Source organism: Lynx rufus, unplaced genomic scaffold, assembly GCF_022079265.1.
Source record: "Lynx rufus isolate CCGP_SWC_20201006 ecotype Redwood Valley unplaced genomic scaffold, mLynRuf1.p SCAF_28, whole genome shotgun sequence".
Taxonomy (NCBI): Eukaryota; Metazoa; Chordata; class Mammalia; order Carnivora; family Felidae; genus Lynx; species Lynx rufus.
The window spans coordinates 10763956-10787129 of NW_025814843.1; the positions used below are offsets into that span (position 1 = coordinate 10763956).

The 23174-nt window shown below is 60.9% G+C and overlaps 4 protein-coding genes across 9 annotated transcripts; all 4 read left to right on the forward strand.

Moving 5' to 3' along the window:
- The first annotated feature begins 50 nt into the window (after positions 1 to 50).
- Positions 51 to 6215, forward strand: CTDNEP1 (CTD nuclear envelope phosphatase 1). Of its 2 annotated transcripts, none has more exons than XM_047089627.1 (8): positions 51 to 611; positions 3143 to 3209; positions 3307 to 3425; positions 3618 to 3689; positions 4345 to 4461; positions 4649 to 4778; positions 5433 to 5517; positions 5767 to 6215. In XM_047089627.1, the coding sequence occupies exons 1-8, from the start codon at positions 510 to 512 to the stop codon at positions 5825 to 5827; spliced, it is 753 nt and encodes a 250-aa protein (XP_046945583.1). In that variant the 5' UTR covers positions 51 to 509; the 3' UTR covers positions 5828 to 6215. The 2 variants fall into 2 exon arrangements, with proteins under 2 accessions (XP_046945583.1, XP_046945584.1); XM_047089628.1 differs by having other exon boundaries at positions 55 to 611; positions 4667 to 4778.
- A 1270-nt stretch (positions 6216 to 7485) lies between these two features.
- On the forward strand, positions 7486 to 9569 carry GABARAP (GABA type A receptor-associated protein). The gene is made up of 4 exons (XM_047089629.1): positions 7486 to 7700; positions 8251 to 8329; positions 8472 to 8590; positions 9073 to 9569. The coding sequence occupies exons 1-4, from the start codon at positions 7611 to 7613 to the stop codon at positions 9136 to 9138; spliced, it is 354 nt and encodes a 117-aa protein (XP_046945585.1). The 5' UTR covers positions 7486 to 7610; the 3' UTR covers positions 9139 to 9569.
- Positions 9570 to 10496: 927 nt separating this feature from the next.
- Positions 10497 to 14917, forward strand: PHF23 (PHD finger protein 23). Of its 2 annotated transcripts, none has more exons than XM_047089623.1 (5): positions 10497 to 10719; positions 12306 to 12337; positions 12525 to 12617; positions 13162 to 13999; positions 14103 to 14917. In XM_047089623.1, exons 1-5 carry the CDS (start codon positions 10686 to 10688, stop codon positions 14315 to 14317), a joined length of 1212 nt encoding a protein of 403 aa, XP_046945579.1. In that variant the 5' UTR covers positions 10497 to 10685; the 3' UTR covers positions 14318 to 14917. The 2 variants fall into 2 exon arrangements, with proteins under 2 accessions (XP_046945579.1, XP_046945580.1); XM_047089624.1 differs by lacking the exon at positions 10497 to 10719 and adding an exon at positions 11729 to 11747.
- Positions 14918 to 15431: 514 nt separating this feature from the next.
- On the forward strand, positions 15432 to 23104 carry DVL2 (dishevelled segment polarity protein 2). 4 transcript variants are annotated; one of them, XM_047089728.1, is made up of 15 exons: positions 15432 to 15826; positions 18213 to 18282; positions 18551 to 18696; positions 18791 to 18900; positions 19006 to 19141; positions 19267 to 19357; positions 19503 to 19572; positions 19662 to 19801; positions 19882 to 19958; positions 20443 to 20510; positions 20681 to 20809; positions 20898 to 21050; positions 21175 to 21354; positions 21766 to 21981; positions 22115 to 23104. In XM_047089728.1, the coding sequence occupies exons 1-15, from the start codon at positions 15633 to 15635 to the stop codon at positions 22561 to 22563; spliced, it is 2229 nt and encodes a 742-aa protein (XP_046945684.1). In that variant the 5' UTR covers positions 15432 to 15632; the 3' UTR covers positions 22564 to 23104. The 4 variants fall into 4 exon arrangements, with proteins under 4 accessions (XP_046945684.1, XP_046945685.1, XP_046945687.1 ...); XM_047089729.1 differs by having other exon boundaries at positions 18791 to 18888; XM_047089731.1 differs by having other exon boundaries at positions 15434 to 15826; positions 20898 to 21029.
- Positions 23105 to 23174: the final 70 nt, after the last annotated feature.

A 23174-nucleotide genomic window follows, 5' to 3' on the forward strand; every position in this document is an offset into this window, starting at 1 on the left:
CGCCGCCGCCGCCGCCGCCGCCGCGGCCCTTCGCGCGCCGCGGCCCCCGCCCGCCCTTTCCCGCGGGCAGCCCCCTAACGCGCCTGCGCAGCGGGCCACCCTCCGCTTCCCCCTTCCCCTCCCCCTCCCTTCTCCCTCCCTCCCTTCTCCCTGGCCCCCTCCCCCACTGCCCCCTCCCCCAATTCTCCATCCCCTTCCCTCCCGGTCTCTGAGGACCCCGTCCTAGCCCGACCCGTCTCGGCCCGCAACCTCCGCGAAGCCGTCGGTGCCACTCCCCGCCCATGTGGGCCCCCGCGGGCTGCCCACGCCTGTCCCCCAGCTCCCGGTTCCGCTGGGCTTTCCCCTCGCCGGGGGTGGCTTTCTGAGCCGCCCGCTCCGTGCCCCTCTCTGCAGCCTTTCCTGCCACTCGGGGCCCCCGTTCCCCCTCCCGGAGGCGGGGGGCTGCCCCCGGGGGGCTGGCGGAGCTGGGCCGCGGGGGCCCCGGGGCCGGCGGTGCCGGGGTCATCGGGATGATGCGGACGCAGTGTCTGCTGGGGCTGCGCACGTTCGTGGCCTTCGCCGCCAAGCTCTGGAGCTTCTTCATTTACCTTTTGCGGAGGCAGATCCGCACGGTGAGCCTGGGTGGGCGCTGGTGGTGGTGGGAACCCGTGTCAGCGGTGCTCACGGGTTTTCGGAAAGTGTCGGGCCTCTGTTTGGGCTTCGGAACGGAGTCCTGGCGGCGGCTTTTCCCGTTAGAGGGTTGGGGCACCCTTGGCTGGGCATGGGGTGGCATGGGGAGGGGGGAGACCCCCGTAGGACAACCGAGATCGGGGCGGGGGGGGCGAGACGGAGACTGGATGTGGCAACTCTTGGGGGCCAGGGTGGTGGGTGGGGCGCCGTTTAGGAAAGCTGGAGTTGTTGTTAGAGACCAAGAGGAGGGGAACACCTGTTTGATGGCACCGGCTCTGTCGGCTGTGGGCTTGTGACAGACCCTTCCGTTACTAGGAGCCTCCCTGTGTGTTAGGGCTCGGAACAAGGGACAGACGGGCTTATGTGGCTAAGGGTAGGGGTGTGGGTGGGAGACCATACGTGACAAACAGGGGAACAGCCTTGGGTGTGAAGGAGAAACCCCGGCCGTTGGCTTTACGGGGACTCGTCCAAAAAGGGCCCCAGAAACTTATTTCCTGGTGTGGGCATCTGGGGTCACCTAGTCCCTGGGACTAAGAAGGATGGTTTTATGTTGGGCTTTAGGGCGAGGAGCACATTGGTGTTGGGGTGTCTCTCTGGGAAGACAGTGCTTGGCAGTTGTAGGCTTGAGCCTGAGGGCAGGCTTGCCTCTCCAGGAGACCCCAGCTTTGAGAGGGGTCCTGTGGGCAGCGAAGACTGCACGTCCCCAAGTATCTGTGGGCTCCCTCCCCCAGAGAGCTTCTCTCCAAGGTCAGAGCTCCCGTAGGCTAACATCCTTTAGCGAATGTGCTGTGTTCTCACTGCTGGAGAGAATTCAGTAAGCCGACATGCAGAAGTTCCCTGGCCCGTGCTCTTTGGTGTACCTCAGTAATACCTGGAAGGTCCGAGAGTCTCCAGAGAGCCCTGGGTGGTGGTGGTCGTTGTTGACCGACTTGGGGGAGTGGGCCTGCTTCAGATTCAGTGTCTCCTTTACCAGTCTATGCCTTCCGCTTCCTGATTTAGGGTGAGGGTTGTTTCTGGGTGATCACGGTGGGAGGCAAGGCTATTTCCCCGAAACACGTTAGGAGCCCGGAAGAATTTGGGGTCAGAGATGCTGAGGTGTGTGTGGGGCTGGCTCCTGGGGTTTTCTCTACATGTCAGCTGCTGTTCTATCTGGCTGGCTTTGCTCCGAGCACGTCCCGTTTGCCCCTGAAATTTCTGTTCTGGAGGCAGGGAGTAGAGCTCCAGCCCCTCTAGAGGCTAGCTTTTAGCAAAACTGCACCTCTCCGGGCGAGCGCTGACCCCACGGCCTTTTGTCTTCCCTTCCTTCCCTTCCAATCTGGTTTCTCCCCCCACCCCCTTGCTGGCAGATGCTTGGAGCATTCCCTACATGCCCAGCATGTGCAACCCGAGATAGCAGGCCAGGACACCCGAGCTGTTGCGGCCTTCATCCTGCTGCAGGGAGAAAAGGGCAGGTGCCTTGGCATTCGGAGGAGAGGGCCCTGTGGCTTGCAAGGGGGGAGACTGGTTCTGGCGAGGCTGGGGCCTAGGGATGGGGCCTAGGGATGGACAGAAGCCTAGAAGAAAAGAGCAGAGGAAGGGGCTGCCAGGCTCGCGTGGAAGAGAACTGAGTGCTAGAAGCAGGAGCTTCTAGAGAAGACTCGGAGGAGCTGGAAGGTTGACGTCCTTGTCCCCTCTTGACGTCCCTCACAGCCCTTCATTCACTCTGGCCTTCTCGCCACCCTATCAGTCAGCCTGGTGGGTGGGGCTTCCCAGTGTGCCTTGTCCTGGGTACCGGAACAAGGAGGCAGCGCGGAGGGCTGAGGTTCTCTGCCACTTGTGACTTGGCTGGTAGAGACAGAAATGGACAGGTGGCTGGTTAAAATAGGCCTGGCGGCCACCAGCCAGGGGAACTTAGCTGACCTGAGAACCCCTGGATTCCCTCCTTGCCCTTCATTCCCCTTAGGTACCCAAGGACCTCCTGTACTGACTCCTCTCAGTCCCCCGAGTGACGAGAGTTGTCACGAAGGATCCATGGGGCGGAAATGTGGGGAGCCGTGCGTGTCTCTGTTTCTTGCAGAGCACAGGGAAGAGGGCAGGTTTTGGGTCGGCCTGCCTTAGGGCGGTCCTGGCGCCACCACTGCATCCGCTCTGATATTAACCACCCACCCTGTGACAGTGTCCTGGGAACGCAGCCGGGACCGGGTGCTCTCGCCAGGTTTTCATTCTAACTGGGGGGACAAATGACCAAATAAGATAATTCCTAGCAGTGTGGTCTTACACAAGGCATCTAACCTGGCTAAGCCTCGGTCTCTCCGTTGTTAAAATAGACACGATGATGTTGCTGTCATTGTCGTTATTATAGCGTCGTTACCGCGTTCTTGCGGATTAAATGAGGTGATCGTCAGTCACTTCCGCGATGCCCCGTCTATAGTAACCGTGCCTCTGTCAAGATCTCCCGCTCAAGGGGTCTAATCCTCTCTCTTGCCGTTTTTAGATAATTCAGTACCAAACCGTTCGCTATGATATCCTTCCCTTATCTCCCGTGTCCCGGAATCGGCTAGGTGAGTGTGCTGGCTGGGAAGGCTCCTGTAAGGTGAGCTGGGGCTCGAGGTGTGGGCTGGAGGTTGGTGGGTATCATTCCTTGCCGTTGTGGTTCAGGCCAGGTGAAGAGGAAGATCCTGGTGCTGGATCTGGATGAGACGCTTATCCACTCCCATCACGATGGGGTCCTGAGGCCTACCGTCCGGCCTGGAACGCCTCCCGACTTCATCCTTAAGGTGTGTTGGGGTGGGAAGTGATGGGATGGTCATGCCTGTGATTCTGCTCACAACTAGACTTCCTTTCCCAGTCCCAGAGCATATCGTCCTTGTCCCCATCCTCTGGCACCAGCGGCAGGCAGTGGAGGGGTGTGTGTCCTTCAGGCCTGTGCTCAGGACGCCCCCCCCCAGCTCTTCCCTGTTCCTCTACAGGTGGTAATAGACAAACATCCCGTCCGGTTTTTTGTACATAAGAGGCCCCATGTGGATTTCTTCTTAGAAGTGGTGAGTTTGGGGGCACCTGGGGGGCTCAGTCGGTCGAGTATCTGACTTCGGCTCAGGTCATGATGATCTCGTGGTTCGTGGGTCCGAGCCCCACGTCGGGCTCTGTGCTCACAGCTCAGAGCCTGGAGCCTGCTTTGGATTCTGTGTCTCCGTCTCTCTCTCTGCCCCTCCCCGGCTCACACACTCACTCTCTCTCAAAAAAAAAAAAAAAAAAAAATTAAAAAAAAAAAAGAAATGGTGAATTTGTAGAAGCTGTGGGGAGCCCTGTGATGAAGGAATGGCGTTAAGGCTCTGGGAATTCAGAGCGGTTGGAGGAAGCGCAGGGTGAGGAGAAAATAGGTACGGGCAGTTTTGGAGAAGGGCAGTTGTGGGCCGGTCAGAGGGCGGCTGTCAGTAGCTTGGGTTCATTTGTGGTGCTGATGCAATTCTGTTCTTCCACAGGCTTCCTGATCTTCTGTTCTTGCGCCTCTGAATCTCTAAGGGTGTACGGGGCCTGAGACTCTTGGGTTTGGGGGCCTTCAGAATTTTGTGTTCTCAGAGACCTCTGATGCTCTTGAAAGGCCCGAAGGACCGGCCGGAGTCTAGTGAAGGAGAGCTGCGCGTTCAGAGGAAGGATCGCGTCTTCTGACCCCACCCTCCCCCTGATCAATTTCAGGTGAGCCAGTGGTACGAGCTGGTGGTGTTCACAGCAAGCATGGAGATTTACGGCTCTGCTGTGGCAGATAAACTGGACAATAGCAGAAGCATTCTCAAGAGGAGATACTACAGACAGGTAAGAGGAGGGTCGGGAGGCAGGCTGGCAGGGAGGGGTCTGGGTTTGAGCAGTTTCCCCAGAAAGGGACCTTCTGGGGGGTGAGCGGAGGCGTACTGCATGACCCCCTCTGTGGGAGGTGGCTGCCCGTGGGCATTGTTGGGACTGGGCAGCCGTCACAGGGGCCGAGTCTCCTTTTGATGCCCAGCGTGACCCTACCCTCCAGCACTGCACTTTGGAACTGGGCAGCTACATCAAGGACCTCTCCGTGGTCCACAGCGACCTCTCCAGCATCGTGATCCTGGATAACTCCCCAGGGGCCTACCGGAGCCACCCAGGTATGGGGGGTGGGGGGGTGAGTCTGGCAGGACCAGGAAGTGGTTCCGAGAAGGTTATTTTGAATGCCTGGAACTGGGATTCCTGGCTTACTGTAGGTCAGGATGCCAGGTGTTTCTGGTTTCTGGGAGACACTCTCCCTTCCCCACTTGTCCGCTTCATAGGTCACGTTGCTCGTGTCAGTTTGCTTCAGGTGAGACACAGTAGCAATAAATTTGATTAGAAGCCTCACGTTAATGTGAGATACGGTGATTGTAGGTTAATTTTATCTTGGGGGAGGGGCCTGGGTGGCTCAGTCATTTGAGCATCTGACTCTGATGTAGGCTCAGGTCGCGATCCCAGGGTCATGGGATCGAGCCCCGTGTCGGGCTTTGCACTGAGCGTGGAGCCTGCTAGGGAGTCTCCCTCTGCTCCTTTCTCCCACTCACACATCCACCCCCATCTCTCAAATAGACATGAATATGAATGCCTCTTTTAAAAAGTTTGTTTTGGAGAATAAAATAGGAAGGTTTACCTAGGTGGTTAGGTTTGGGTGGGTCAGGGAGAGGGTACGGATTTTAAAGTAATGATCCCCATTTTCCCAAAGGAAAGAAAAACCGGCCTGAGTCTTGAATTGTGTGGTTTTTTTCACGTGCGCTTATTTTCACCCACCCTAGACAACGCCATCCCCATCAAATCGTGGTTCAGTGACCCCAGTGACACCGCCCTCCTCAACCTGCTTCCCATGCTGGATGCCCTCAGGTAACGGAAGCCAGACACATTGCTGAGGAAAGGAGGTGGGGGATCCCGAGAGGGAATAAAAACGCGTCCTGTTTGACTTAACTCTTTTCCCTTAAGAACTTAGCCTTTGAACCCAGGTGTTCTTACAGTAAAGCTCATCACCTGTAGCCAGTGGGTTTTGGGCAAACTGGACCTCAGTGTCATGTGAGAATGGTGATTATTTCCTCCCCCCCCCCCCATCTCCAACGAGGCTTCGTCTTGTCATCCCAGGTTCACCGCCGACGTTCGTTCTGTGCTGAGCCGAAACCTTCACCAACACAGGCTCTGGTGACGGCTGCTCCCCCTCCACCTGCGCTGGGGTGGGGGGGAGAGGGAGGGTGAGCTCTCGGGATGCCGTCTGATGCCCTGTCCGATGGTGAGGACTGCCTGGGCAGGACCTGCCCCTCCCGCCCCTCTCTGCCCAGGGAGCCCTGCGCTCCGTGTGGAGTCTGGACAGACACACGGGCCACACTCGCAAGCAGCCTCACTCTGACTTCGAGTTCGCGCTCCCTGGAAACCCCAGACTGGGACAGAAGCGGAGGCCTGGGAGAGCCCGAACTGTCTGGTGGAGAGACCAGACCGGCCAGAATGAGAGACAGACACTCGGTAATCCGGGAGGCTCAAAGAAAAGCCAAGCCAGCTTTGTTGTGATTTGATTTTTTAAAAACTCTTGTACAAAACTGATCTAATTCTTCACTCCAAGGGCTGGGCTGTGGGTGGGAAACTGGGATTTTGGGCCACTGGATTTTCCCCAAACTTGTCCTGCCCTGCCCCCTTTCTTTTCCTTCTATTTTCCCTTCTTCCTAGACTCCCTCAGACCTGTAACCAGCTTTTTTTTTTTTTTTTTTTTTTTCTCCTTTCTCTCTTTTAAACCATGCATTATAACTTTGAAACCAAAGCTGCCCCAGGTCCTTCTCTGGGGGTTGGGAGATGAAGGGAGGCGTCTTTGTTCACGTCCCCCCTGTCGGGGCGAGGTGCTGTTGGCTTTGGGGGAGGAGTGGGGAGACTCGACATCAGGTGCTCTGGCGGGAAGGGTCTTGGAGACGGGATGGGCGCCCCGGTGGGGACCGGGAGGGCGGCCGTGTGTCCTGAAGGAACCTGGCCTGCGGGCTAGGGCGACGCGGCAGTGTGGCGGCAGGAGATACTGGACCAGAAGCCAGACAGGCGGGACCTCGCCGGGGGCCGACGCGGACACGCCCGACGGCGGGGGGCCTAGCGCCAGGCCCGGCCCCGCTCCGGCCGCCCCGGCCCCGCCCCCCAGCGCCCCTCCCCCCACCTCCCCGCGGCCGGCTCTACTTCCCGCGGCCGCCACGTGACGCTCCGCCCTTCTCTGAGATCACATGATTTTCTCTCGCGACCGCCGAGTGTGTTCCTCCGCGATGACGTAGTCCCTACCTTTCGGACCTCCTCTCAGGTCCCTATTGGTCCACTCTTCCCTGGAACCTAGGCGTCCGGTGCGTTTCCCCGAACGTGTGTTTCGTTTCTGTCCCCCTTCATTTCCGGAGACCAGCTCCCCGACTTGGGTACTACTTTGTTTTGGTGTCAGCTGCCGCCGTCGGCGTACCAACGCGTTTCGTGAATAGCTATCCTTGTAATTATCTCTGCCTTTTTTTTTTCCCCCCCTCTTTACGTTATTCCCGAAAAGAACTTTCGGAGAACCGAGTCTCAAATTACAGTTACGGACTCGCAGCCCTTTTCATCCCCAGCCTCGTGGGGGAAGGTCAGAATGTGGGCTTTCGGTTATTTTCGACCATAGCACAAGCCAACCACCTTCGCTACGTCGTCTGCGTAGCCCACAAGTTGATTCCAAAGCGATTACGCAGACGGCGTGAGGGGGGGGCGGTCAGGGGGTGGTGCTACGCTGGCGGCGTTATGGCCGCTGCGCTGGTGGCGTAACGTAGCAGGCGGGGCGGCCCCGGACCGTCGTGGGTGGGGTTGGTGAATAGGGAAGTGGCGCAAGTCCCGGGATCGCTCCGCTGAATCCGCCCGCGCGTCGCCGCCGTCGCCGCCGCCCCCCGTCCCGGCCCCCCCCGGGTTCCCTCAGCCCAGCCCGGTCCAGCCCGGTTCCCGGGAGGATGAAGTTCGTGTATAAAGAGGAGCATCCGTTCGAGAAGCGCCGCTCTGAGGGCGAGAAGATCCGAAAGAAATACCCGGACCGGGTTCCGGTGAGGACAGTAGTCAGGGCCGAGGGCGCGGGGCGCTGGCTCTGACGCCACAGCCTGGGTTTGGGTCCGGCCAGGCGGCGCGGGCACTGGGCTGCCGGCTGTGGCGGGCGCGACCCTGCTGTCCCCGGGCTCGGAGGTTGAAAGCGGGGTGGCGGGAGAGCTGGGGGTGGGGGGGACACAGATGGGAGAGGGAGACCTGGGGATTGGTGTGCGAGGCTGCAGGGAGTTTGACAGCCTGAGCTGCTCATGGTCTTTACCCCGAGCTAGCCAGGTTTCTGAGCCTGAAGCTCTAGGCGGCCCACTCGAGTCGTCCGTGCCCTATTAGGATAGTTGTTTATTATGACGCCCTACTGAGGGATCCTGAATGTTTGGGTGAGTTCAGCACAGTGGGGTCAGGATCTCTGCTCAAGGCTGCGCCGCGTGTTCAGAGACAAAGAAAACGGAGTCGGACAGATTTGGGTGCTGGGAATTGTGTTACTCGAGTTCTTGACAGGGGTAACTCTGGGACCATACACCTAATATTTCCTAATTTTCATCTACCCTTCATCAGGTGATTGTAGAAAAGGCTCCCAAAGCTCGGATAGGAGACCTGGACAAAAAGAAATATCTGGTGCCTTCTGATCTCACAGGTGGGGACCTGACCCAGGCCCCGGGGTTAGCTTCCTATGGGTGGTCGGGCATCTTTGTGGGAGAAGGTTCCACATTGTAACTGCTCTCTCTCTCGGGGGCACTTGTGATCTCTGGCTTCATCCTGCCTTGTCTCTTTGGCAGTTGGTCAGTTCTACTTCTTGATTCGGAAGCGAATTCATCTCCGAGCTGAGGATGCCTTGTTTTTCTTTGTCAACAATGTCATTCCACCCACCAGTGCCACAATGGGTCAGCTGTACCAGGTATGTCCATGGGGAAGCCGGGAGGCTTCGGAGAGGTGTGGGGAGAGCTTGAGGGGAAGAAAGTGCTAAGTCAGCAGTTCGCGGACCAGCTGCCTTGCTCCGCTCTCCACTTTATCTTCGGCCTCAAAATTTCAGCATAGTCCTGGGTTGGAGGTTTGGACGAGGCCATGGGAATGGCCAGAAGGGAGAGAAAGGTGAGGTGGACCGCAGTCCCGATCCTTCACCTGCCCCAGCGTCCTCCCCGTTCCAAGGCAGAGAACAGTCAGAGGGAGAGCTTTTTGCCCAGGACTGCTGCTAGGGGTGACGCTGCTTGGCTGCTACGGTCTGAAGTGAGGGAGTGAGTCAGGACGCTAGTTTTTTTTTGGGGGGGGGGAGGGGTCTGCCTCGAGAACGGGACTTTGGAGAAGGAGGGGGGGCAGTGGGTGGTTCAAGTGACTATAGCCCGGGTGCCTGAGTACCGGTGTTCTCTGCTTCTGCCCCAGGAACATCACGAAGAAGACTTCTTTCTATACATCGCCTACAGTGATGAGAGTGTCTACGGTCTGTGAAGCTGCTGCCCCTGAGGTGGGGGGTCCCAGCCTACAAAGAGAGAGGTGGCCCCCCTTCCTTGACCTAGTCCTCCTTCAGGCTCGACCACCACCTCCCTCCTTCAGGACCTGCACTTCCTAACGTTCGAGGCTCTCCTCCAGCCCCTCTTAGCAGGAGGGCTCATGGGGGAGGTGGCTTCTAGGACCTCTCCTTTGTCCCCTTTCTCTTTCCACCTTCCCCACTGTGCTTTAGACTTCTCGATTGTCAATCTCTGTCACATCTAGTGATTGTTTTGGTTCCTGTTCCCTTTCTAACTGCCCAAGGGGCTCAGAACCCCGACATTCCCTTCCTTTCACTACCTTCTTTTTGGGGGGTAGAGGGGAGGGACTGTAATTGTGGGGGGAAGGTAGGAGGCACATCAATAAAGAGGAAACCACCGAGACGAACTGGATCTTGCTTTGTGTTGCTTCCCTCCTTCTTTTTCTTTTTAGTTGTCCCGAGGTGGGGATAGTTACCCGGAGGTGGACAAAGTGGCGGTTGGAGGGACAGTAATATATTTTGGTTTACTCTGTTCATGTTGGTTTTTTTCCTTGGGGGGGGGAGGGGAGGGGCAGTGTTTTTGCTGTGATGAAAGGAATACGGAGTATCGTTTCATGAAACTTCTGTTTTATATACCTGTCTTTTGGGTGTTGATATAAAGAATCGTTTTTGTTTTTTACACCGTGGGTTCCGGTGGACAAAGTTGGAAGAAAGTACCTGCTTTAAATAAATACCTCCCAAGTTTGTTACGGCCTTTGGGTTAGGGAAGAGCTGGTCGCGTGTGGGAGCTGGTGAATGGACTCCGTCCTCGCTTGGCATCTCGCTTGGCCAGACTAATGCCGGTGTGTGGAATTCAAGGGAGGCAGAAGACGGGTTGGAGGGAGCCATTATCATCAGGAGGACTTCATCCCCCAGCAACCCTTTCTCCCTCTGGCCGGAAGTGGGGCGGTCCCACGGGGGAGAAAGAAGCCGCAGAAAGAGGCAGTATGGTGGCCGAGAGTTCTAATCCCTTCTTTTCCTTCTTTCTTAGTCCCGCCCAGCCTACGTTTCCCAGGATCCTGCGCGCGCTCTTCCGCCCTACCCTCTGCTCCCAATCTCCCCGCCACTCCCCGGGGGAGGGGAGCGGACTAATGCGCCTGCGCCCATCCTTGGCTTGCTGGGAACTGAAGTTCCAGAGGCCTATGGGGTCCCCTTTCCGCTGCCCCCAGACGGACTACAGGCCCCTTGATGCATTGCGCGTCGGCGCCCGCGGAGGGAGGAGGGAGAGAGGAGGAGGGAGGGAGGAGGGAGGAGAGAGGAGGAGGAGGGAGCAGGCGGCCGGCGGCGCGGGGGGAGGGGGCCCGGTCCGGGAGTGCGGGAGGCAGGGGTAGAGGGAGGTGGCGGCAGCGGCTAGCGGACTCGAGTCATTACCAGGCCGAGGCAGACACCTCTGTGGAGCGAGGCAGTAGGAGCACCGAGCACCGGAGGCGGCACCGGGATCCCCGGCTCAGGGGAGGGGGGCGCCGGACCGGGAGGAGGGGAGGGGGCGATGCTGGAAGCCATGGCGGAGCCCAGTCCCGAAGGTGAGCTCTCGACCGGCACGGAGCGCTGAGCCGGTGGGGGGCGGGCGAGGAATCAATTGGCAAACTTGGAGGTCGAGCCCGGAGCCCGGCGGGGGAGCGCGGGGAGGGGGTCGGGGGCCTGCCCCTGGAGGTAGGAGAGCGGCGAGTTGGGAGACCTCGGTGAAAGAGGAGTGGGAGCTCGGGCTGGGGGTAGCTGGAGATCAGACACCGTGAATGTGTGTGTGTAGGGGTGGGGGGTGGGGAGCGGGAGCTTGAACCCCGGAGCTCCGGGGGTTAGGGGCCGAGAGGGCCTCCAGCACGTTGGGGCCCTGAGGCCGGGAGGCTGGGGGAATCTGGGGGCCGGAGAGTTGTTGAGGAGGGAGGATGTGGAAGGGGACTGAGTGAGGAGCCCGGTAGTTGGCCGAGGTGGGGGAGTTTGTGGCGGTGGTGCCGGAGCTCCGGGTAGTTGCCGCCGGAGAGAGCCCGGGGATCGTTGGAGGGGTGGGCAGATAGTTGTGGGGAGAAGAGGGGGTCTGGGTATTGTCTGCGGTAGAGGGACCTGTACAGGGCGGGTAGTTGTGGGGAGAGAGCGCCGGGAAGCGAGGAGAGCCGGGTAGTTGTAGGGGCGGTGGGGCGGGGTGTGTGGGGGGGGTTGAGACCGGCGAGTTGCGGGGGGGGGGGTGCTGTTGGTCGGCGAGGGCTAGAGCCCGGGAGTTGCGGAGGGCGAGGGGGGCAGCGGCGGCAGCAGCGGGGGTCGCTGTAGAGGGAGAGTAGCTGGCGGGGGGGGGGCGGCTAGAGTTTAGGGGTCCGCAGCCTAGTCACTTGGCGGTGAGTACGGGGGCGGAGGGGGGGCGGCGGCCGGAGGGCTCGGAACTGGGCCCGGGGGCCCGGCGGGGAGCCCGAGGAGCTCGAGACGGGGAGGGGCCAAAGCCCCGGATGGGGGCGGAGGGACGGCGAAATTGTGGGGAGCGCGGTATGGGGGGGCAGGTGGGGCCGCGTCCGGGTTAGTGCTCGCTCGTCTGTCCCGGCCGCGAAGTGGCGTTGGATGTGTGAGCCTGTGTGTGTTTAGGGTGGGGGTGAGGGGCGCGCCGGGCCTCGTGCTCGAGTAGAAGGGGCCCGGAGGGCGGGGAGCGGTTCGGCGTGGTCATCCTGGACCCTGGGGGCGGGCGGGTTGCGTGTGCGGTCGCGGAGGGCCCCGGGCGGCAGATCGCGACCGGGTAGGAACTCGGGGCTCTGGGCGCGTGTGAAGGACAGGGGCAGGCGGCCGCCCGGGCTCGGTCCGGGGAGCGGTATGGCGGGGTGGGGCGCCGAGTGATCGAGTAGACTGGAGTCTAGAGAAACCGTGAGTTGGGGGGGCGGGGCGCCAGGCCTCCGGTGGGGGGAAGGGGAGCGCTATAGCGAGGCCTGAGAGGGCGCCGCGCCCTGGCTCCGCCCCTCGCAGGGCGGAAGGGGGAGCAGGGGCGGGTCCAGCACAGCTGGGGACCTGCCGGCCTGGCCGGGGGAACCGGAGAGAAGAGGGGGTCTGCCTGGATCCTCCGAGATTTAGAGGTGGGGTTTCATGCGGACTCTTCGCTAGTGCCTTGACTCAGCTTTTATTGCTTCCACAGATCCACCTCCGACCCTTAAGCCAGAAACTCAGGTGAGGTTTCTCTTCCTTTTGCTGCCGGGGCCCTCCCCCTCCTCTCTTTCTCTTGCTCTCTCTCTCTCTCCTCCCCCCCCCTTCTCCCTCTCCCCCTTCCTCCTGCCTCTTCTAGATCCCTTGCTCCGGGGTTTCTGCCTTTGGGAATGCTCCTCTTAAATTCCTTGTGATACATATTTCCTTTCAGCCACCAGAGAAACGTCGGAGAACAATTGAGGACTTCAACAAATTCTGCAGTTTCGTGTTGGCCTATGCCGGTTACATTCCCTCTAGCAAAGAGGTAGGGACTGGAGGGCCAGTAGCCTGAGGGTGGGTGTCCTAGGACTGGAGAGGGCAGTCTGTGTCACTGTGTAAGGGAAACCTCTACCCGATGGGACACAGAAGACCAGGGAAATGGGAAACGTGGGAAAACCAGTACCTGGGGGCAGCTGGGTGACTCAGAGACTCGGCGGGGCTGAACAGCAGTGAATGGTCGGTCTTGGGGTATTAACGGAAGGCGCTGCTGGATAAGTATTAGGAAGCTGAAAATGGCAACAAACGGGGCTATACGGAAACAGGTAAAGAAATCGCGCTCTGGTCTGCGGGTGACAATGCCGCAAGGCTGTGGGGACTGCAGAGGTGACGTGCAGGTGTTCAAGGGGAGATGCTGAGGGGAACTGGGGAGGGGACAAAGTTTCTGAGTACAGTGATTTTGTTTTTGGTTTTAGTGGTTTGGGCCAGGGTATCTCGGGGTAGATCTTGTCCCTGGTTTTTAGGCTGGGTTTGTACAGGAGCTGAGGTGCCCCTGGGCCCCTGCTGACCCTGGTCTCTTCCCCCCATTTAAGGAAAGCGATTGGCCAGCCTCAGGCTCCAGCTCTCCTTTGCGAGGTGAGAGTGCGGCAGACAGTGATGGCTGGGACTCGGCCCCCTCAGATCTCCGAACCATCCAGACCTTTGTTAAGAAAGCAAAGTCATCCAAGAGAAGGGCGGCTCAAGCAGGCCCCACTCAACCAGGACCCCCAAGGTCCACTTTTTCTCGTCTGCAGGCCCCTGACAGCGCGACCCTGCTTGAGAAGATGAAGCTCAAGGACTCGCTCTTTGATCTAGATGGGCCCAAAATGGCGTCTCCACTGTCCCCCACATCCCTGACACATGCCTCCCGGCCCCCTGCTGCTCTCACCCCGGTACCCCTTTCCCAGGGGGACCTCTCCCAACCTCCTCGAAAGAAGGACCGAAAGAACCGAAAGTTGGGGCCGGGAGGGGGGGCTGGCTTTGGGGTGCTCCGGAGGCCTCGGCCGGCTCCCGGGGATGGGGAAAAGAGGTCTCGAATTAAGAAGAGCAAGAAACGGAAGTTGAAAAAGGCAGAGCGGGGGGATAGACTCCCACCTCCTGGGCCTCCCCGGGCACCCCCCAGTGACACAGACTCTGAAGAGGAGGAGGAAGAAGAGGAAGAGGAGGAGGAAGAAGAGATGGCCGCAATGGTGGGGGGTGAAGCCCCCGCCCCCGTGCTGCCGACACCCCCAGAGGCTCCTAGGCCTCCTGCCACGGTGCACCCCGAAGGAGCCCCTCCCACTGACAGCGAAAGCAAGGACGTGGGGAGCACGGAAACCAGCCAAGACGGAGACGCCAGCTCCAGCGAAGGCGAGATGCGCGTCATGGACGAGGACATCATGGTGGAATCAGGTGCGAGGTTTGGGGCTGGCCCGGGTTAGCTAGGAGGACGGGCTCGGGGCTGCTGGGGACCCAAGAGCTCGGGCAGAGCACCAAACAAACCTTCTTTCCCCAGGTGATGACTCATGGGACCTGATCACGTGTTACTGCCGAAAGCCCTTTGCAGGGCGGCCCATGATCGAGTGCAGCCTGTGTGGGACGTGGATCCACCTGTCCTGTGCGAAGATTAAGAAGACCAATGTCCCCGACTTCTTTTACTGCCAGAAATGCAAGGAACTGCGGCCAGAGGCCCGGCGGTTAGGGGGGCCTCCCAAATCGGGAGAGCCGTGACATCGCCATCTCTAGGCTGGGACTTCCAAATGACAACAGGACTTGGGAACTGAGCCTCGGGGTCCTCAGTATGTCCCCTGGAGCTTGGATATTGTCCCACTTCAAAGGCAGGAATACCCGAGGGAGGCTGGTTTGGAAATGAGTGTCTCGGCTCCAACCTTACCTTTCCTTCCCACCTTGTGGACTTGAACGTGGACCCATTACGGTTGGGGGTGGGAGGCCGTCTGGGTCCCTCGACACTTCCTTTCTGCCCCTTAGACCTGCCACCCCTCACCTTGTGGGCCAGCGTTGGAATTGGGTTGGAACGGGACAGTTGTCTGTAAAACTCGAGTGTAAATACAGCACCCCCCTCCCCTTCCTCGTCTTTTCCCTCACTCCCCATTTATTCTACACCGGTTGTAGTTTTAATTTCGGCCTTCCCCTTTCGGGCAGGGCAGCTCGGAGGTGGAGGGCCAACCAGAGCCTGGCCGAGGGGAGGAAGGAAAACAGAAAGGTGACGGGACTCACTCACCTCTTTTGTTTTTAATACCGTCGGCCAGCTGTTTGTACAGACAGCCTGCGTGTTGTAAATAAAGCGGAGTGGGCTCTTTTGTGTTTATAGCCCTCACTGACTGTCCTGCTTGGGAGGGAGGCTTGGGAAAAGCCGACCGAAGACTGGCTGGGAGTGGGGCCGAAACCCACCTCCACGACCTGGCGGCGCGCCTTCCCCCCTCCCCCCAGTCCGGGACCCCCACACCCCCCATCCGCTCCCCCGACACGCACGCTCCAGGGTATCAGACTTGCTCGGAGCACCCCGCCTGAGCGGAGCAGAGCAGGGTGGGTGCTGGCGGGGGGCGGGGTGGGGGGGGGCAGAGGCCGGGTGGACGCGGGTGGGGACACATTCGGGGGCGGGGCCCTTGAGGGTTGGGAGACCGTTGCTGAAAGCAACGATCACGTGTTAGGGGCCCTGGGAGGAGCCGGGGGTCACGTGACCGGGAGGAGGTCACGTGGCGGAGGGCGGGCCGACGTGGGCCACGTGACATGGGGAGAGGTGGGCGGGGTGCTGAAGGGCGCCCGCGACGTCGGCGGCGGTGGCGCGCGGCGGAGGAGGAGGCGGCGGCGGCGGCGTCTACGGCCTCGGGTCGAGCCCTACGGCCCGTCCCCCCTTCCCTCGGCCGCCACCCCGCTGCCCCCCGCCCTCCGCCCCGCTGCCCCTCTCCGGCGCCGGGCCGGTCCTGGTCGCCTCGCGCGTCGGGTGGCGGGTGTGCGCAGGCGCGGCGGGGGCGCTTCGCCCCTTTGGGTGGGCGGCGGAGCCCGGGAGCGCGCGGGCGAGACCATGGCGGGCAGCGGCGCGGGGGGCGGTGGTGTCGGGGAGACGAAGGTGATTTACCACCTGGATGAAGAAGAGACCCCGTACCTGGTGAAGATTCCCGTCCCCGCGGAGCGCATCACCCTGGGCGATTTCAAGAGCGTCCTGCAGCGGCCCGCGGGCGCTAAGTACTTTTTCAAGTCAATGGATCAGGATTTCGGGTGAGCGCGAGGCCTAGATTGCAGCCGATGGGGGGCCGTGCTGGCGTGGATTGGGCAATATCGAGGGGCACAGGTCTGCTCTGGGCCGTACTGGGTTTTCTGGGTTCTAGTGGAGCAGATTGTGTTATGCTGGGGTTAGATTGCCTATCCCAGGACGGGCAAGGTTATGCTTGGACAGATTGGGGCGCTCGGCGCTGTAGGACGACAGACTGGGCTGTGCTAAACCAGATTAGGGGAGATTAGGCTATCCTGGAATAGAGTGGGACACAGTGCTTTATTTGGGGAGGTGCTGAATTCACCCATCCTGTATTCCGAGCAGTCCTGTAGCACACAGGCTGTGAGGGATGTCGTGGAATCTTCGGGTACAGATTGATTTGTGTTGGGGCAATTTGGGACATCCTGGACTGCATTAGAGCAGACAGGATTGTTTGGGGACGTTCTGGTATGTACTAATGCAAAGAATGCTGTATTGGGATGTTCTAGGCTGCCATGGGGTAGATGAGACTGTCTGGGAAAAACTTGGGCCACCCTGGTCTCTACTGGGTTGTATTGGTTGATGTTAGTTTTTGCTGGGGTTTGGTTTTTATTGAGCCTCAGTACAGGGGCAGACAAGCAGGGTTTTGGGGGGTCTATGCCGGTACGGACAACTGTATAGGGATAATCCGCCCTATGTTGGTACAGACAGCTGCGTGTGAGGACGTTCTCGGCTGTTTCTAAAATATATTGGGCTATTCTGGAGTAATTTGGGTCATTCTGGACTCGACTAGGATTTTTAATACACAGTGAGCCCTTTTGGGTTTATAGCTCTTGAGACGGAGCCCTCCACCTTCAGCTCTTGAAGGCAGGCTGGATTAGACTGGGGCAGTCTGGCTTCTATGGATAGCTGAACAGACTGGCTTCTACCGAGAAAGACTGTTTGTTGGATGTTGGGAAGGCGGTATTATCTTGGGAGTTACCTGGGGTTGACTGATTGGTTGATTTTGAGAGAGAGACGGAAAGAGCAAGAGGGGGAGGGAGAAAGAGATGGGGAGCAGAGGATCTGAAGCAGGCTCTGCACTGACAGCAGCGAGCCCGATGTGGAGCTCGAACCCAGGAACCGTGAGATCATGACCTGAGCCGAAGTTGGATGCTCAACCAACTGAGCCACCCAGGCGCCCCCTGGGACTTGGCTGGGATTTAAATCAAGGTTCTACTGTCTGTTAGCAGTATGTTGACGTAGTTAGTATAGAAAATCTCACATAGGTGCGTGGCGCACAGCAGCTTTTCAGTAAGTTGGTACCGTTGTTAATAACGTCGGGTCTGACCTGTCCGTAAGCGAGGTTATGGTGTGACCTAAGACGGAGTGATTTGCCAGACTAGGTTATGCAGAAACTGAATTATGTTACAAAACATCGTGTGTTGTATCGAGATTGATTGACAGTGATTGGGCTGAGTTGTCCCATTGGTAACAAACGGGATTAAGATGTCACATATCCAGGCTTCTGGAACCACGTTAAGCCAGAGGGTTAATGAGACAGGCCGTTCGAATTTGGAGGTGAGAATGTGTGTGTGTGAGAGAGAGAGCCCGTTGAGAGTAGAGATTCTCGTAGTTCGTGTATTTATTCAACCAACGTTTGTTGACGCTTAACAAGTGTCCGGTCTGTTGCTGTGTGGCCAGGACAGGGTGCCGAACAGAATAGGTGGCCGTGATTTCATGTGGTGGGTGAGAAGAAGGAGTGAGTCGTGTCCATCCTGACGCTGGGCTTTGGGGTCTGTCAGGCAAGACAGGTTGCTTGGTGCAGAGACCTGTGGGAAGCACGGGGTGGGGGGTGGGGGGCGGGTCACGGCTGGGGTTCGTCTGTCCCTGGGAGGGCCCCGCCTAGTGAGGAGGTACCATTTTTGGTCTAGCGGGTGTTTTCACGTGGGGAAAAGTAGCCCATTTGGAGAGCTCTCTGGGAGGGAGGGAGAGAGAGAAAAGCAAGGAAAACGTGAGACTAGAGGCTTCGGGACCAAAGGTTTTGGGGACAGGGTGTGAGGAGTGGGGTGGGGGTTGGGGGAGGTGCCGGCAAGGCTCCTAAGGTGAGACAGACCTACCTGTAGGGTCACCCAAGGGGACAGGACGGTCTCTGAGATCCGAGTGAGAAGTTGGAAGCGGACCCCAGGAAATCTTTGGAGCAGCATTGAGCCCGGAGGATGAGTTGGGGAGAGAAGGAAGGAAAGGGAGCGAATGGGGAGACCCCGTAGGTGTGTAAGCGAAGGGTTTCAGCGTCAGGGAAGAGGACTGGGTCAGGGCTGGAGAAAGTCAGCGCCCCCGAGCTCCATGGATGCGGGTCAGGAGGTTTGAATTGGGGTGTGTTGGGGGGGTGGTGAAGCCAGTCTCACCGGCCTTTGTGCCCTCTCTCGGCAGGGTGGTGAAGGAGGAGATTTCAGATGACAGCGCCCGCCTCCCCTGCTTCAACGGAAGGGTGGTGTCCTGGGTGAGCGGCCGTCCCTCTCACGCCGCCAGGCGCTCTGAGCCTCAGTGTCCCCAGCCCCCTCGTTGGAGGCCCTGGCTCTTTGCTTCCTCGGCGGCTTGGAGAGCCAGCCGCGGCCCATCAGCCTCCTCTGGGGCCCGTACTGCCAGCTCCTGCTCTCTCTCTGCTCATCCCAAGCCCCATCCTCGCTCAGACCCACCCCCTGTCCCTCTCCCCGTCCTGGGACGCCTCACTTCCTGGTCGAGCCGGTTTCTGTCTTTGTACTTTTCAGTTGGTGTCATCGGATAACCCCCAACCCGAGGTGGCTCCCCCAGCCCACGAGCCTCGGACCGAGCTGGCGCCACCGCCGCCACCGTTACCCCCTTTGCCGCCGGAGAGGACCAGTGGCATTGGCGACTCCAGACCTCCATCCTTCCAGTGAGATTGGGGATCCTTGAGTCCAGGGGAGGGAGTCGAGGACGTGGAGCCCCAGCCCACTGATGCGGGCTGCGAACCGTCTCTGCCCGTCCAGCCCTAACGTGTCCAGCAGCCGGGAAAACCTGGAGCCCGAGACAGAAACGGAGTCGGTGGTGTCTCTGCGGCGGGAACGGCCTCGCAGGAGAGACAGCAGTGAGCATGGCGGTGAGGGGGGGCGGGCCCGAGGCCGGGTCCTCCGGGAACCCCGGGGAGGGCGGTGGTGGGAGTGAGGAGGGGGGACAGCTTCCTGAGGTTCCTGTTCATGCTCAGCGGGGGGCCACAGGCCTGGCGGCCCCTCGAGGCTGGAGCGCCACCTGGCCGGGTACGAGAGCTCCTCGACGCTCATGACCAGCGAGCTGGAGAGCACCAGCCTGGGCGACTCTGACGACGACGACACCATGAGCAGGTAGGGCACCGCCCATCCTCCTGTCCTTCTCCTCCTCCTCCTCCTCCTATCCCTCCTCTGCCCATCCTCCCTTCCTCCCCTTTCCCCCACCCCCCCACCCCGTGACCACCTCCGCCTCCCGACAGGTTCAGCAGCTCCACGGAGCAGAGCAGCGCCTCCCGCCTCCTGAAGCGCCACCGGCGGCGGAGGAAGCAGCGGCCGCCCCGCCTGGAGAGGGTGAGGGGGCTCTCACGGGACAGCTGGCCCTTGGAGAAGTTGGGGGCCTTGGTTCAGGGGGTACGAGGGCACAGGAAGCGAGCACCCCAGGGCCCGTCCCTGGGTCGTCGGAGGCAGTGCGGCTCCTTCCCCGTTTCCCCGACAGGCCTCGTCCTTCAGCAGCGTCACCGACTCCACCATGTCCCTCAACATCATCACGGTCACGCTCAACATGGGTACGGGGGAGCCCAGGCGGGGGCCGGGTCTGCGGGGGCCCGGGGGGCGCGCGGCGGGCTGCCCCCGGTCACCCGCGCCCCCTCCGCAGAGAAGTACAACTTCCTGGGCATCTCCATCGTGGGCCAGAGCAACGAGCGGGGCGACGGCGGCATCTACATCGGCTCCATCATGAAGGGGGGTGCCGTGGCGGCCGACGGGCGCATCGAGCCGGGCGACATGTTGCTGCAGGTGCGCTGGTCCTGGGCCCCGGGGCAGGGGGTAGGGTTGGGGGCCCCGGCGGCCTCTGACCCCGCTGGCCCGGCTTCCAGGTGAACGACGTGAACTTCGAGAACATGAGCAATGACGACGCGGTGCGGGTGCTGCGAGACATCGTGCACAAGCCGGGGTGAGCCGCTGGCCCGGCCTGGGTCTGCCCTCCTAGTGGTGGCGGCGTCTCGGTTAGCGGGGGCGTGACATCACGCGTGTCCCGAGAGCACGAGGTGGGACCGTGTGACGTGACAAGTAACCGTGGCGTGGGGGTGCCTGTGTGAGCCCGACTGAGATCGTGACCTAGAAGGTGGCCGGCGCCTCCGACGCCCTGTCCTCGGTCTCCCCGGAGGGCATTGTTCTCCTGCCTTGCTGTCACTGCTCCATTCTGTCCCCCCACCTCGTGTGCGTGTGCACGCGTGTATGCGTGTTCGTGAACCGCATCGGTTAGCTCTCTGGTTCCCGGACTTACACTCAGCGGCATTTCTAGACTGGTCTGCGTTGGTGGGTCTCTCTGTCTCTGGTGTCTTCTCCATCCTGTCCCTCAGCCCGTCAGTTCCAGGCCCGCACACTCCCGAGCCCTTGCCAGCCACCCCCACCTGACCGCTTCTCCCCTCCCACAGCCCCATCGTGCTGACGGTGGCCAAGTGCTGGGATCCCTCTCCCCAGGCCTACTTCACCCTTCCTCGGAGTGAGTGGCGCCCGGGAGGGTCTGTGGCTGCCTGGGCAAGAGAGCAGGGGTCGGGGTTGGGCCTCCACGTGGCGGGAGGCGGTGGGGGAGGGTCGGGAGGGAGGCGGGATGGGAGTCCGAGTCGGGGAGGGCCGGGGAAGCATCCGTCTCGGGGGCCTCCTCTGTCCCAGACGAGCCCATCCAGCCCATTGACCCCGCTGCCTGGGTGTCCCACTCCGCCGCGCTGACGGGCACCTTCCCAGCCTATCCGGGCTCCTCGTCCATGAGCACCATGACGTCGGGGTCCTCTCTGCCTGACGGTGAGCCCCCAGCCCCGCCTCTCTCCCCTCCCCGGGAGGCCTCCCAGTGGTGCTGGGGCCCTACCCTGCCGCCTCCTTTCTCTGACAGGTTGTGAGGGGCGGGGTCTCTCCATCCACACAGACATGGCGTCTGTGACCAAGGCCATGGCAGCTCCCGAATCTGGACTGGAAGTTCGGGACCGCATGTGGCTCAAGATCACCATCCCTAACGCCTTCCTGGGTAGCTCCGGTCTCTGGGCAGGTGGTGCTGGGGAGGGGTTGGGGGGGGCGGGGCAGGAGGCCCAGGCTGAGAAGGGCCCAGGCAGGGGTGACGCAGCAGTCGGGGAGGAAAACCTGAGCGCTTTTTCTGCTCCGTGTGCCCCCAGGCTCGGACGTAGTTGACTGGCTTTACCATCACGTGGAAGGCTTTCCTGAGCGCCGGGAGGCCCGCAAATACGCCAGCGGGCTGCTCAAGGCTGGCCTCATCCGACACACGGTGAACAAAATCACCTTCTCTGAGCAGTGCTATTACGTGTTCGGGGACCTCAGTGGCGGCTGTGAGAGCTGTAAGTGCCCCCCCCCCCGCCCCCATCCCCGCCCCTTCCTGTCTCCGGCCCACAGCCAGCCAGGGTGCCCGTGGTCACTTGAGCAGTGTGTGTCCTGCGTCAGGCCCCGCCCCGGCCAACGTCCACTTGCGTCCTGCCTCTCGAGCCGTGCGCCACGCGCAGAGCTGTGTGCTGGGGGGAGCGGAGTCTCCTGAGTCTCAGGAGAGCGTGGGACTCGGGGCCCTGGGTGAGCTCTGCCCTGACCGCAGCAGAGGGGTGGGTGTTTCCTGTCAGAGGCCCTGGTCTCCGCCCCCCCCCCCCCCCCCCATCGTGGATGGTTCTGGGGAAGCAGTGCCCGGTTTCCCTCTGTTCACCATCTTTGCGTCCTGGCCACTGGAAGCAGTGACTCCCGGTCTCCCTCTCGCTCTCCAGACCTGGTCAACCTGTCCCTGAACGATGACGGTTCCAGCGGGGCTTCGGACCAGGACACCTTGGCCCCTCTGCCTGGGGCGACCCCGTGGCCCCTGCTGCCCACCTTCTCCTACCAGTACCCGGCCCCGCACCCGTACAGCCCCCAGCCGCCACCCTACCATGAGCTCTCATCCTACACCTACGGCGGGGGCAGTGCCAGCAGCCAGCACAGCGAGGGTAAGTCGCGGCTAGATGCCAGCGGCGGGGGGGGGGGGGATGCAGGCAGGAGAGGCTGGTGCGGGGGTTGGGGGGGGGTGACCCGGGGCCGCTGGGCTAGGGCTCAGTTGGCCTCCCCTCCTCCACCCCACAGGGAGCCGGAGCAGTGGGTCAACACGGAGCGACGGGGGGGCGGGGCGTACGGGGAGGCCTGAGGAGCGGGCCCCCGAGTCCAAGTCCGGCAGCGGCAGTGAGTCCGAGCCCTCCACCCGGGGGGGCAGCCTTCGGCGGGGCGGGGACCCTGGTGGGGCTGGTGACGGGGGCCCGCCCCCTTCCAGAGGCTCTTCGGGGGGCGCGCCCAATCTCCGAGCCCACCCCGGGCTGCATCCCTACGGACCACCCCCTGGCATGGCCCTCCCCTACAATCCCATGATGGTGGTCATGGTGCCCCCACCCCCACCCCCCGTGCCTCCAGCAGTGCAGCCCCCGGGGGCCCCTCCGGTCAGAGACCTGGGCTCTGTGCCCCCGGAGCTGACCGCCAGCCGCCAGAGCTTCCACATGGCCATGGGCAACCCCAGTGAGTTCTTTGTGGATGTTATGTAGAGCACGTGGCGGGCCTGTCCAGTCGGCGCTTGGTGCTTCTGTCCTGTGCCGGGGGTCTCGTCCGTCACGTGCCTGGCACTCCTCTGGCCCAGCTCAGCCCGGCCTGTGGGCTGCTGGGAGGCGGCCGCCCCTGGGACTCTCACCAGCAGTGCCTGGTTCCTCCCCTATCCCTCCGGGGGTGCGCAAGGGACCTTGGGTTATTTTTAGCTTTACTGTTTTTGTACGCCTTTTGGGGGGGGGTCGAAGTAGACTTTCGTACGTTTTTTGGACTATTTTTTTAGTAGATGTTTCTCTTTTTATACGAAGAACCTCTATCTCCTGGGCCCTTCCCAACCCGAAATGTGACCTCCTCCTCTGTCCGTCCAACTCTGTCCTGTGCAGGGTAGCGGTGGTCAGCGGTACCCTGGGAGGAGGAAGGGCTGGGCACCCTAGACAGCAAAGGAAGGTGGGGTGTTCGGTCTCGGGGGCCCGTGTAGCTGCTTTTGTTACTCTATTTATTTAGTCACCTGTATAAGACACCAAATAAAGCAATAGAGGCCAACTGCGCACGCCTCTGGCTCCTTTCTTTGGGAGGGAGGCAGGCAGTGAGGGAGAGAACTGAGGCAGCAGCG

What these genes read in the sequence shown, in the direction of transcription:
- CTDNEP1 (XM_047089627.1), top strand. Translation starts at nt 510, where the DNA reads ATGATGCGGACGCAGTGTCTGCTGGGGCTGCGCACGTTCGTGGCCTTC. An exon ending in TGCGGAGGCAGATCCGCACG is followed by an intron (nt 612 to 3,142) that starts GTGAGCCTGGGT and finishes TGCCGTTTTTAG; the next exon opens with ATAATTCAGTACCAAACCGT. An exon ending in CGTGTCCCGGAATCGGCTAG is followed by an intron (nt 3,210 to 3,306) that starts GTGAGTGTGCTG and finishes GTTGTGGTTCAG; the next exon opens with GCCAGGTGAAGAGGAAGATC.
- GABARAP (XM_047089629.1), top strand. Translation starts at nt 7,611, where the DNA reads ATGAAGTTCGTGTATAAAGAGGAGCATCCGTTCGAGAAGCGCCGCTCT. An exon ending in AATACCCGGACCGGGTTCCG is followed by an intron (nt 7,701 to 8,250) that starts GTGAGGACAGTA and finishes ACCCTTCATCAG; the next exon opens with GTGATTGTAGAAAAGGCTCC. An exon ending in CAATGGGTCAGCTGTACCAG is followed by an intron (nt 8,591 to 9,072) that starts GTATGTCCATGG and finishes CTTCTGCCCCAG; the next exon opens with GAACATCACGAAGAAGACTT.
- PHF23 (XM_047089623.1), top strand. Translation starts at nt 10,686, where the DNA reads ATGCTGGAAGCCATGGCGGAGCCCAGTCCCGAAG. An exon ending in GGCGGAGCCCAGTCCCGAAG is followed by an intron (nt 10,720 to 12,305) that starts GTGAGCTCTCGA and finishes TTGCTTCCACAG; the next exon opens with ATCCACCTCCGACCCTTAAG. An exon ending in ACATTCCCTCTAGCAAAGAG is followed by an intron (nt 12,618 to 13,161) that starts GTAGGGACTGGA and finishes CCCCCATTTAAG; the next exon opens with GAAAGCGATTGGCCAGCCTC.
- DVL2 (XM_047089728.1), top strand. Translation starts at nt 15,633, where the DNA reads ATGGCGGGCAGCGGCGCGGGGGGCGGTGGTGTCGGGGAGACGAAGGTG. An exon ending in ACGGAAGGGTGGTGTCCTGG is followed by an intron (nt 18,283 to 18,550) that starts GTGAGCGGCCGT and finishes TGTACTTTTCAG; the next exon opens with TTGGTGTCATCGGATAACCC. An exon ending in GACATCGTGCACAAGCCGGG is followed by an intron (nt 19,959 to 20,442) that starts GTGAGCCGCTGG and finishes CCCCTCCCACAG; the next exon opens with CCCCATCGTGCTGACGGTGG.